We start from the raw sequence: 13,802 nt of genomic DNA, 5'->3' as shown, positions 1-13,802 counted from the left end.
ACCGTGTTCCAATACAACTTTACTTACAAAAACAACTGGTGGGCCTGATTTGGTGTGTGGGCATCATTTGCCAAGCCCAGGACTACGGGAACATTAACTGATGTGAAGAAGGCTCTTATATGCTCAACTCTTACAGCATACCTGAGTTAATACTCTAGTTGCAAACATATGGTCATTTGCATGGAGTAAAAAAAAAAAAAAAACAAAAAAAAAAACCAGGAGGCTAAGAGCTGAGAATTTGTCAGTAAACTTGAAAGTGACAAGGAAAAGAAAGGCTCTCTAGACAGAAATGTCTTTAGAGTTGAAAAGGGCAATTCATTAGCTGATTAGAGCTTGACTGGCTTGAGAATAGCCAACTCCCTTTTTTGTAATTTTCTGTTCATCAATCTTGAAAGCTTTTGACCTGTGCATTAGAAAGGAGATTCCCAGGCTCACAGCTGACACTACTTACTAAACCTGATGCTTTCCCAATTGTAAATGAATAAATTGGTATTCCACTATAAACAAAAGTATCCTGTGATTTTGATTAGCTCAGTCAATCCCCAATAGCTTAATTAATTCTGGATGAATTGTTAAATTTGTTTCTGAATTCTCATAGCTGAGACCCAGTCTTCTGAAGCTATGAAGAGCTGCCAAAATGAACAGCCAGCGTTCAATTCTCCATCTTTCAGGTCTATTCGCTGCAACATAATAGGGAGACTCTAACTCTGTAAAACTTCATAGTGTAGGCGAATGCTCTGGATCCCAGTTTCAGTTTTATCAGTTAATAGCAGTGTGTTAAGGCAAACAACAATCTTCTCCTTTACCTGAATTGTTTTAATTAGGCAAACAATACTAAAATCTTTTCCAGTCTGAAATGCTCAAAATCTATATTACATTGCATGGAGGGAATAGTTAATTCATTTAGCTCTGCCGACTGACTGTAATCTAAAAATTGGTGGCAAAATTTCAATTTATTAAAGACAGAGCAAATAATGTGTCATTTGATTGACTCCAACATTAACATCCTGGGGTTTCCTTGAGATAAGTTGAAGGAACGAACACAGGTTAACATTCTATCCTTATATCTGTAATAGCTTTTTAACACAGCACTGAACACACTGTTAACATACAGGAAATGGGTAGTGATTAGCTGATTGCTTTGCCCGGAGTGACAAATGAGGATTCACGGGCGAACTCTTCACGTTAGATTCTTTCCTTCGCATGTCTATACAATTTCTCCTCGTAATTTATTACACTGAATTCCATTTATAAGTGATCATACTGAAGCTTTTAAAAGATTATTAGAGATAGTAGATTTATTCAGTATTTCATGTATTCAGTAATTTAGGCATTTAGAGAGTAATTTCAGATTTTCTCAAATCACACATGGTATTTATTCCACAAATTGTACAGTAGAAAGATATTTGATTATTTCAACATTTCATTATATTTTTCTTGATTTTTGAAGGTAGAAAGTGATTATCATTATGTTCAATAGGCTTTGTTTTTTTAAACATGCATATTAAGTACATTAAAGGCACTTAGTTTGTATGTAAGAGTAGAACTAAAGTAGAGCCTAAATTGCCTTATGGGTCATGAGCCTGGATTTTTCTTCTTATGTTTAAGTAATATCAATGAAAATCAAACCAATACAATTTATATAAGCAGCGCCTTTTTCAAACAGATCATAATGTTATATTTCTATACATGGTAAAATGAGACCTATTTTAACTTACACATACTTCAATAGCTCTTCGTTAGTAGTAACAGCTGTGGCATATTCAGAATTTACTAAAGACCAGGCACAGTAATAAGTATTTTAAAATATCATATTTTCACAATATGCTTAAGAGTTAGGCACCATCTTTATTGTAGAGATGGAAAAATTGAGAGTTTAAATCACAGAGTTTAAATAACTTGTCAAAAGTCTTCTGGGGGTGCCTGAGTGGCTCAGTCGGTTGAGCGTCCAACTTCGGCTCAGGATAAGATCTCACAGTTCACAAGTTCGATCCCCATGTCGGGCTCTGTGCTGACAGCTCAGAGCCTGGAGCTTGCTTTGATTCTGTGTCACCCTCTCTTTCTGCCCTTCCCCCACTCACGCTGTCTCTCTCCCTCAAAAATATAAATAAACGTAAAAAGTGTTTTTAAAAAAGTCTTCTGAATAGTGTGCATTAGAAATCAAAGGTATCCAAGTCATGTCTCAAATGTGAGTCTTCTTGATGATGTATTTCATACTTTTATCCTCCATGGTCTTCAGACTTCATTGTCATTAGCGTGTATCTTTTTAAGATGATTGGTGCAAGATACCCTAAGATAGTATTTTTTTTTTCTTCTCTGTAATTGTAATCAAAGACCAGAACTCTTCCCTTTGCATTAGCCATACTTAGCGCGTTGGGGAAAGTTCCTATTTGATCACCAAATGGTTGGTGAAGTTTCATTGATCTCTTTCTCACGTAATAGAATTACAAATGAGTGGGAGTGGAAAAGAGACAAAGGAAAAAAAAAAAGCAGGATCATAACATCATTACCTCTTAGGGTAGTTGTGAAGACTAAATGAATCAACTACAGTAAAATCTTGGTTTGTGAGCATAATTCGTTCCAGAGACATGTTTGTAATCCAAAGTGCTTGTATATCAAAGTGACTTTCCCCATAAGAAATAATGGAAACTCAGATGATTTGTTCCATAACCCAAAAATATTCATATAAAAATGATTATAAGGGGTGCCTGGATGGCTCAGTCAGTTAAGCGTCAGACTTCAGCTCAGGTCATGATCTTACAGTTCACAAGTTTGAGCCCTGCGTTGGGCCCTGTGCTAACAGCTCAGAACCTGGAGCCTGCTTCTGATTCTTTGTCTCCCTCTCACTCTGTCCCTCTCTCTCCCTCTCTCCCTCTCTGTCTCTCTCTCTCTCTCTCCCTCTCTCTTTCTCACACACACACACACACACACACACACAAACATTAATTTTTTTAAGTTTATAGTACTTAATATAATACAAAATAATGAAAATACAACATATAAAGAAAAACAAATTAACTTACGCTTACCTTTGAAAATCTTCATGGCTGGTGTAAGGAAGGCAAGAGAGAGGAGGCTTATTGTGTAGGATGATCTTCACTATCATTAATGGAATCCCTGCTATGTATTGGCTCAATGGAATCTTTTTCTGCATGGGAGCCATTGTATATGCTTGCACGAATATTGGCTACAGTACAGTATTAATAAACTCTTGTAACCACTATTTTATGTGACTGGCAATAAGGCAGTGGAGGAAGGGTCTATGTCTGCTGGCAGCCTGACCTAGAATGAAGCAAAGCATTCCTAAGCTTACTCTTGTGTGGAAAAGTAAAGAACTGTCCATAGGTGCTTTGAAATGCCAAAAAAATACACTAGTGCCAGTTGTGGGCACCTTCCAATGTTCTGAAAAACCACTAATTTCTGCGAAACACTGTGGCCTGAGACAGAGCATCCAAGCATGGGAGACTGTCACCCACAATCCTACAGAGACAGAGAGAGAGAGAGAGAGAGAGAGGAACAACTGGCTCAGTTGTGATATGTTCGGTGTCACATACTACTCATAGCAAGACATCGCTCGTTTATCAAGTTAAAATGTATTAGAAATGTTTGCTCGTCTTGCAGAACACTAGCAGAACAGGTTACGCACAATTCAAGGTTTTATTGTACCTAGAACAGTGTCTAACAAATAGTAAGTGCTGAATAAATGCTGACAGCTACTTTCTATTTTTTACCTCAGTCCTCCAAGGAACACTCACTTGTAAAGAGATTTTAAACTGGATATAATATAGCTTGAAATATCAATACCTTATTATTCCAGCTTATATACCTATAATGTTAAAATCATCCAGTTGTCTCTACCTTTGAAGTTTTCCAAATTGAAATGTTAAAATTAAATTGATTACTTTGGGTAATCATCACCCAGCTCTTTGTTGGATACAATTTTGTTAGGTCACATTTCAAAGTGAAATTATTCCTCATAAAAAAGAATTATTTCCCAAATTGTTACTGTCATACATATCACTGAATGAATAGGCATATTCTTCCCATATTTCAGTTTAAAATTCAACTGTATATAATTTATTTGAAAGAGAGAAATTAAATATACTTGAAGAGAAAAGTTGAATGGTAATCATACTACATTTATAAGATCATGGAAAGAGCATCAAAATCATGACTAAAAAAAAAATGTGACTTAATATTGTAACATGTAAGATGTCTTGCAGTGTTATCAAAATATAGTCCTGTCTATAATTCTGTATTGTCCTTATTGCAGAATTATAAAGAGATGACAAAATGAATTTCCAATTTTGTACAAGAAACTTTGCTCAGTTGTACAGAAAATCTCTTATTGAAAAGTCTTTTTAAAACATCTTCCCATAACTTTTAGATCCCTCCAATGACACAGGAAAAAATGACCTTTTTATTTTAACTAACTGCTACATACTTTATTTATGCTTATGATTATAACTCCTTCTGGTTTCCTTCACAATTTGTGGTGGAAATAATTCCATTTTCACTTGTATTCTCAGAATTTTCCTCTCTACGGACTCTTTTTTTCTAGGATAAACTGAGTATTTTTTTAAATCCTAATTCCAAAACCAGATTCTTCTCTCCCAAATTAGACCTCTTCTTTCCCCCACCCCTCACCCTCGCTGTCTAATGTCTTAAAGATCTAGAAAATATATGCATTGCTACCTCTATTAATTATATATATATATATATATATATATATATATATATATATATATATATATAACATGTAAACACTCTGCCTTCTCTCTTTCACTTTTGGCTTCCACAAGGCACATGGATAACTTTGTCTTTGGAAACATGAACTGACGGGGCAAGTTTGTGTAGAAGAGACTTTATTTACCAATGGGGAAAGAAACTATATATGTGAATTCTCCCTCAAGGAATATAGGAATTTATGTTGCTTCATATTCTTCCTGACACTTGCTATCACGAGACTTTGTAATTTATGCCAGTGTGAAAGTTTTGGCTTAAACCTGCTTCTTCCTGATATTGTTAAATACTTTTTAGATTTTCCTTAGCCATATGGATTAATTAATTTATAGATTATTTGTTCAAGTCTTTGTTTGGTGGTTCTTCGGACTTTGCCATTTACTTATTGATTTTTAGGTGATCTTTATTCATTCTACATATGAGCTTGTTTTGTGGATGACAAGTATCTTTTCCTGCTTGGTGGCTTACATTTTTGGTCTCCTAAAAGTACATTTTGAGGAATAGATCATGTAAATTATCATGTGGTTAAACTTGTAAATCATTTCCCTTGTGGTGACTTTGATGTTGCTGTTGTTTTTGTTTGTTGTCATTTTGATTTTTTGTTTTTGTTTTTTATGTGTACCTTAAAAAATCTTTCTCTACCCCAGGGTTATGAAGATATTCTTTTATGTTATCAGGCATTCTTGAAGTGTCAAGGTATAATGTTAAACTTTAATAGTTGCATTTAAACACTTTCTTTGCTCTGCTTTCCTTCACACATCTTTGAGCTTCCATCTAGGAGCATTTTCCTTTGCCAGAAGAATCTCCTGCAGAATTTACTTTAAGACAAGTTTACTAGAGATCAATGTTCTTATTGTTTTTAAAAATGTATTTATTGGGGCGCCTGGGTGGCTCAGTCGGTTAAGCATCCGACTTTAGCTAAGGTCATGATCTCACAATCCATGAGTTAAAGCCCCGCGATGGGCTCTGTGCTGACAGCTCAGAGCCTGGAGCCTGCTGCATAGTCTGTGTCTCCCTCTCTCTCTGCCCCTCCCCTGCTCATGCTCTGTCTCTCTCTGTCTCAAAAATAAAAACATTAAAAAAAAGTTTAAAAAATGTATTTATTTTTTATTTATATGTATAAAATATTGAGATTGATTTTATTTTGTTCTGTCATCTATACTATATCATTCACTAGCTTCTTGTTCCTGTTTTTGTTAATGATATCAGTTACTTTTCTAGTTTACTTGCTGTGAAGGCAATCTGTTATTTTTTTATTTGCACAATTTTCAGAATATTCTTTCTCTTTGATTTTTCTTTAATTTTACTACTAAGTGTCTAGGTGTAGATTATTCTAGTTTTTTTGTTTTCTTTGCTTCACATTTGATGATCTTCAATCTGTTGATTGGTATCTTTCAATGGAAAATCCTCAGGTACTATTTCTTCAAATACGTATTACGTTTGTTTTATTTTCTTTGTTTTCTCCTTTTCAGGTTCCACACAAACCTATTTTTGTTACCCTCGCCCATATTTTCAATTCTTTATCTTTTTGCTTTTCATTCTGTAGTGTTTCTTTTCATCTCTTCTCCAGTTTACTAATTCTCTTTTCTGCTGTGTCTAATCTGTTCTTATGTACAACAATTTACTTCTTAATTTCACTTATTACATTTTCTACTTATATATAATTTCTACTTGGCTCTTTCATGGATTTATAATGTTTATTGATTGCATGTCTAAGGTCTTTGTCAAATTTCCTAACCTGATTATATTTTCATAAACAATACATTTTATAATTCTGGTGAGTTCGTTACTACTGTATGGTATTTCTGCTTATTCTCATTATGTTGTCTTCTCTCTGTGAATGCCATATTATCCTTAATTGTTTATTGGGAATTTTATTTTCAGAATTTCTTATAATAATGATCGGATGAGTAGGATGGTATTATTTTACCATACAGGGGAAGATTTTATATTTTATGAGACACCTAGATAAAAGTGAGCTGTAGTCCATACTATTCACTTGCAGAGTAAGACATCTTCAAGTTCAAGTACAAACAGCATCTAGTCCATTATTGCACGTATCCTATATGCCTGGAGAAACAAAAGCCACCAAAAGGCTTTAAGCCTCAGTCATGTTCTCAAGATGGAAAATTTCCTAAAGGGATTTGTGACTCAAGGTGCAATCTTATCTCTCAAAGTTACAGTACTCTCCAAGGCATAGATTGAGCAATTCCTCACTGTCCTGTTATCTCTTTCATGAGATAAAAATAAGAAGGAATGAGAAAGAATATGTCTCTCATATAGTCTTTTAAAATTTGTATTTGTATTTATTCCAGGGTTGTTTTTGTTGTTGTTGTTGTTGTTGGTTATGTTACTTCTTTAGTAGAAGAGTTAGTCCAAATTATCTAATCCATTGCTACCAAAGGAAAATTTCTAGATCTCTTATTAAATTTATTTTGTTTTATTTTTGCAATGAATATTCTGATATAAACATACAATAGTTTACAGATAAGCAATTAGTATTAAAAAATTCCAGACATTTTATCACAGTAAATTAGTGTATATCTTGACATGTCTAAATTAGTTAAGAATTAACATTTATTTTGAAATTACCTATTTCTTGACAAAAGATACCATCAGAATTTTCTAGTTAGTTAAGGAGTGTGTCATTGAGTAAGTGTGGTTTTATTATGAGAATAATTAATTACACCACTTAGGATTTCTAAGTGTCTTTTTTGGTGTGATGCATTTCTTACTTAAGTATTTTATTTTTTCTATTTTTAATTAGTAATTACTTTTAATGAGGTAGAGAAGGGAAAAACACATGTAATTTGAAAATGTTGCTGATAAAATTTCTTCCATTTTTTATTCCTATAATAATAATTATATGCATAATTAAGGCAATAAGACTATAGAACTGATATTAAAATATTCAACATAAGTATGTACTTAGGAAGTTGGAGGGAACAGAATCCTGTTTATGATAAATTATATTTTTCTAATGATTTTAAGATAATTGATTTTTAAATCAATTTTTAAGTCAGTTACTAAAATCTTCTTTTTAATTGGTGTTTCACAAATATTCACAGTATTTTATTCCTTTTTTGGTACTATTTTAAGAACACATACTATTTTTACACATGTTCCTATTACTATTTCTATCACCTAGTTTCTACTGGGATAAATGCTTTAAAAATACTTACCTACTGTGGTTGAAGTTGTACTCAACTGTACTTGTCTCTCTCTGGTTATAAGGTTCTGCTAGTATAGATAATTTTTCATTCCTTTGTAAGCGAGTTCTTAATATTCCTGTTAAGTCAAGTTGTGAAAATGAGAAAGTGCAGAAAGGGTTCTAAAGGGAGACACTATTTTACTTGCCTCTTCCTTTTCCCAAGTAATCAAAAGAAAAGCTGATCTAGAAATGGCATTAATAGTCTTCATAAGATGAGATTAGAGGAAACACCACAGCTGGATCTCTGATTTCTTCCCTTGAATACTTGAGAGGTCCTCCACTAGGAGACAAGGCTTATAGGTCGAAAGAAGTGCTGAAGTGTTTCAAAAAATCTAGTACCATCTGTTAAACCTAGCCTGTATGTGATTTTACTCAAAGACTTTTATATGTGTGCTATTATTGGAGCTGAAAGGATGGAGTGGGTACAAAAACGGTAGATCTTATTTTCTACAAAGTAGTTGTCTTCACATAACTAGCATAAGCTGTTTGTGGATAGAATGCTATAGAATGAAATATGCTTTCATTTAATGTATATCTATGAAAATGTAGGTTAATCCTAATTAATAAGGAATTAAATTTTCAAGATTTTTTCCTTGGAACTAATTTCTGAACTAACAACTTTGAACACTAAATATCCACAAACACTCAGGGACAACCAACCTGTACTAATAGCTCTTAAAATAAATGTTAAATCGGCTTACAGATTGATTCATAGTTATTGTTTTGGGTCGTTAATCTAGACATAGTCACTATTTCTTTATAAAACATAAATCCAATATGCTTTATATGTATGTTCTTTACCATTAAAGCAGGTTTAATGAAATTTAGAATATAAGAATAAAAACGTTTAATGTCAGTGACTTTGTGAGATTAAGTCTTTGCTTGTTAATAGCTATTAAAAAGACTAGTAAAATAAGTATGACAGTTTTGTAGGTAAAACAAATTTCGTTGCTATACATATTTAAGCAAAGAACCACTTGATTTTGAGAAGTAGCAAGTGAACATAATTGGCTTGGTGTATGTAGTTTTATGTGATATACTAGAAAGAGGAGAAATGTATATGTAACATGAAATATGCAGGAAAAATTCTAACAGTTTTCAAAATACGTATCATTATTTAATAATACATATCACTGAGATAGTTTTAAAAATCATTTTAAAATGTAATCTCCAAATTAAAGAAGAATTTTTACTGTGCTTGTTAATATACCCTGGGTGAAGAGTAATTCTTGTTTCTCATTATGCATCCTCTCAAAAAAATTACATTTTAGAAAGATGTCCCACATTGTTATGCCCTATCTTTCATTTACTCTAACATGTTCATATTATCTAATTAGCATTGTTAATGCATAACTACCAAAAGCACAACTGATTTGAATGCCCCGGGATCTAATACCAAATGATGGAGGTTAGTGAAGAGATTCCAAAGTGACTTAGTAGCAATTATATTGCTAAATGTCAGAATAGCCAATGCTATTGGCTATTGGCATTGGTCAGAATAGCCAACACTAACATATGGATTTTAGAACCAGATGTCCCCATTGTCTCTTGGATGATTTTATGAGAAACCAGAAGCTGGAATTCAGAAATGTTATTGAAAACTATAAATAATCCTTATGATACTCTCATGATGTTTTTACTCTTATAATTCTCTCTTTTTCTATAAGTTTATCATATTTTAAAAAACCTGAAGAACACTGTGTTTGAAAATTTCAGATGCTTTCTATGCTTAATTGGTCAAACATATAAAATATAGATAAATAAATAAATAAATAGATAATAACAGAATTAGTATTAAAGAGAAGCTTAAACATATTGCCTATGTTCTTATTACTCAGGAAACTCTGAAATAAAATGTGAATACAGATGAATGTCATTAGGCAACATCAGGCTGCCAGTACAAATGACTGAGCAACATGCTTGTTACCTATTTCTATCAGTTCTGGATGTAATGACAAAAAGAATAATCTTGGGCTGAGTATCATAGGGTTTTTCAGTTTCAAAAGCATTCCTACCCCCTTCTTTGACAACACAAAACACTTCTGACTTAAGTAATTAAGGCCTTTAAATTTAGAAACTAGATTTTATATAACAATGTAAGGGTCAGTTTATTTCATTTATTTTCATCAGGTAACGGTGTGGCAGACAGTGGTTCATGACAATAGAGATCATTTAACATTCATACTTAGCATGTGCATGTGAGGAATTGTTTAATCCTGGTCTTAGTTTACAAAAATGCATGCCATTTTTGACATTGCTTTTTGTGATTGCACCAAAAAATAAAGTAACTGTTCATCAAATAGTTACATTCTATAAACTATTTGATTGGCATTTTTCTTCCTTCTCAAGAGGACATATGATTCAGAAAGAGAAAAAAAGTAGGTAGAATGGTGAAAGGAAAGGAAAGCGGCTTGTGGAGGAAACAGCAAGGATAGCACCTGATCATATTTATCGCAAATTAAAAGCCATCACTTTCTCTACCCAATGCCCCCATGAAAAATATCATCAATTGCAACAAAGGAACAAAAGATAATCATTGTTCCTCCCCACACTACCCCCATGGAAATTTCAGTTCAGAATTGTGGTTTGTGATATTTCTAACCTGGCTAAAACTGAGCAAAGTCAAAATGCAAGACTCAGTCATAGCATAGAAAAGACAGTGCCTGTGAATGTCAGCTGAGAAAACTAACGGGCAACTTTCATGTGGAAGAAAACTGGTAGGCTTATCCAGTCATTTCTCATGATAATCGACAATGACAGAGGTGTTAATTCCCATAATTGGTAAATATTGTCTGAAAGTAGAAAGGGAAAGCCAGATCCAAGTTACAAATTATATTTACTGGTTCGGCAAAATTATTAGAAGAAATGTGTTGGGTAGTTAAAAATATTATATTTAACTTTAAAATTTAAGGATGAGGAAGCAAGTGTACTATACCAACATTGTCTGACTGATAAAGGCAGCTGGCAGAATTTCACTTAATTACTGTGTGATTGGTGAACTTCAGTTTTTCCTCCTTCAACTTCCCAAATAAATCTTACTCCTTTAGAGTCAATTTACGTTTCCCAGCATAATGATGCATTTTACCCATTCAGCTATGCTAGTGTTCTCTGAAGCCAGCCAGCAATGATCTCACCGCACCTACAATATAAATCTATCAGTGAATAAACAACATCATTTTTATTTCAATGCCGATGACACACTACATGTCGATTTGGCAGTTAAATAATTTATCTCTCTTTTGGGTGCAATCTGCCAGGCTTATTATAACTCTACTTCTGATATTCATTTCATGTTTAATAGTTCTTTGCCTCATGAGGATGCTTGTCAATCAATTAAATTGAAATGTCATTCTGACCTTTTATTGGAAACAATTTACTCTTTTTTTTCATTTCATCACAAGCTTTTTTCAATTTTATTCAAACTAAAAGCCTTAATTACTAGTATTCAGAAACTTTATAGTAATTAACCTTATAAAACTACAGGCTCATCAACATTACTGACACTTTATCTTTGCAGAGGTTATCCAGTTGAGTCTGCCTGAAGATCAGAAACTAAGCATTACAGCAGCAACTGTGGGACAAAGTGCTGTTCTGAGCTGTGCCATTCAGGGGGCACTGAGACCCCCCATCATCTGGAAAAGGAACAATATTATTCTAAATAATTTAGATTTGGAAGACATCAATGTGAGTACATACATAGGTGTTCCTTTATAATTTGTGTATTTCATGTGATATACTCTAGGCCTTGTGAAGTCTGAGTAGCTTAATGAATACTGGGTGTAGTGTAGAAGAGAATTGGAACATTGTCATATCCACACTACTGACTAGGATGTGCACTATAGATCACATGAAATTATCTAAATCACTTGTGTAGATGTGGTAAGCAGGTAGTGTAGCACTGTGTTGGTGGTATCATATCAACTTAAACCAATAATGTCTGCCTGTCAGAATTTCTACAATTATTAACGATTAATCTTTATGTATTTGCTATTATGGTTAAGCAACCACCTTTTAGCTTGTGAGGTGTTAAATTGGGGAAAGGCGGTTTTTGCTTCAAATTCTTCATAATGCATTAGAAATAATAAATATCAATCAAGCAACAAATGGTTTATTTTTTCTAGAATGAAATTGGAATATATTTTTCCACTCAGTTCTCTCCTAGAAATTCAGAATCTAAACTCAATTTGAAAGGTTACTGCTCTGAAAATGAAACAGAAATAGAACAAACTTCAGGGTATTCATCTGTTTCTTCCATGCTATGCGTTCCAAGTGGGGATTAAAATGTATACATCATCCTAGATGATGAAAAGAAGTAAAAATTGTGCATTATGGGATGCCCATGGAAATGATGTAGGGCAATCTTTTGTCTTAGTGATTTGGGGATTTTATGATCTCTTTGCACATAAATTTTAGTTATTTTTTATTATTGCTCGGGAAAGCCATCACCTATCCACTCATTCTTTACTGCTTCATAAAGAAACCCTAAAACACAGATCTAAGAGAGTCACTTCTATGTAACATCTTACTAATACTCTTGTTTAATGTCCTCAAATTATTCAAAAAAGAAGCTTTCTAATTTTAATTTTTAAATTTAACATTTTTTCTAACTTTGCTTACATCTGTGATATTTCCTTGGAAGAGTACATGGAGAATAATATTTAATTCTTAAGGTATCATGAACACTGTGCATTAGAACAGCTATAATCTCTGGAGCATTCAACAGTCTTTGAGAGATATCGCCTTAAATAAAGCCACATTGGGTTTGCTTTTTATGTTGTTATGTCTACATTTTATCTTTTATTTTCTATCTTCATTCTTACTATCATGTTTTCCACTGTTATTTCCAGAGGCCCCTGTATTCTATGGTGCTGTGGTTTGAATACCTTAAAATAAGCTCATTTGAATTGTTTCAAGAATAAGAAAGGGTATGCTATGAGTAATACCCTGTGGAAAAATTGTAAAAATGGGCACATTCTTGTGCATATATCTTGTAAATTATTTTACTTACTTCCTAACTTTTGACTCTGTTCTAGAAATGTGAAATCCCTAGAAAAATGATTATAGATAAGTTAGATGTCTAAAATATATGTGAGCATTAGATAAATTCTGGTATCAATAAATACATTTTTATTAAAGTTATTTTGGTTACATTTCATAAAGCAGGTAAATTTTAAGAAATTTAAAAACATTTTCAAGAGTCGGAAAGTTTCAATTTCATTACAAGTCATATTTAAATAAGTTGGACAAATGTTCATAATCTGTAGTATACACATAACTGCCAGCATTCCAAATAAAACTGTAGGGATATCTTTGAAAGGGATATTTATTTAATGTCCCAATGTACTACTGGAGTTTTCATTTAAATGCATTTACCAGTAGAACTAAAGTGTGAAATAAAGCAGTTATAAACTATTACTTATTGTGTTCTGTTTTATACTTATTCTTGCTTAAAGTCTGCTAAAATATGGACCACACCATGTAAATAAACAATCTATCTATCTATCTATCTATCTATCATCTATCTATTTCTATCCATCTGTATATAGTGTATAGTTTATTGTAGTTAATAAACTATAAAGTTTTAAAATACATAACTGTATTAAATATAATAAACTATCATAGTCAACCATATATTATAGTATATTATATATTATTATATTGTATTTATTATATAATAGTTAAACTATTCTAGTTTATTTGATAGATGATAGATAGATAGATAGATAGATAGATAGATGATAGATACACACAGAGAGTCAGTACTATCTCTAGTGGACATATGATGTGTCTTCCGATTACTCAACATCTTTTGAACACCCCTTCAAATATTTTGTCGATGCTTGGATTT

The 13,802-nt window shown here is 32.7% G+C and overlaps 1 protein-coding gene across 2 annotated transcripts in view; it reads left to right on the top strand.

The window, feature by feature from the left end:
- The window catches only part of FSTL5 (follistatin like 5), a 768,631-nt gene that overhangs the window by 510,446 nt on the left and 244,383 nt on the right, over positions 1–13,802 (top strand). For both annotated transcript variants that reach the window (XM_060653856.3, XM_060653855.3), the window contains exon 7: positions 11,472–11,638. In XM_060653856.3, coding sequence (XP_060509839.2) covers positions 11,472–11,638 — 167 coding nt within the window. The remainder of the gene's footprint in view (positions 1–11,471; positions 11,639–13,802) is intronic.

The sequence above is a fragment of the Panthera onca genome, chromosome B1, assembly GCF_046562875.1.
Source record: "Panthera onca isolate mPanOnc1 chromosome B1, mPanOnc1 haplotype 2, whole genome shotgun sequence".
Classification (NCBI taxonomy): domain Eukaryota; kingdom Metazoa; phylum Chordata; class Mammalia; order Carnivora; family Felidae; genus Panthera; species Panthera onca.
The sequence above is the reverse complement of the archived record's forward strand: the minus strand, read 5'-3'. Positions and strand labels throughout refer to the sequence as shown.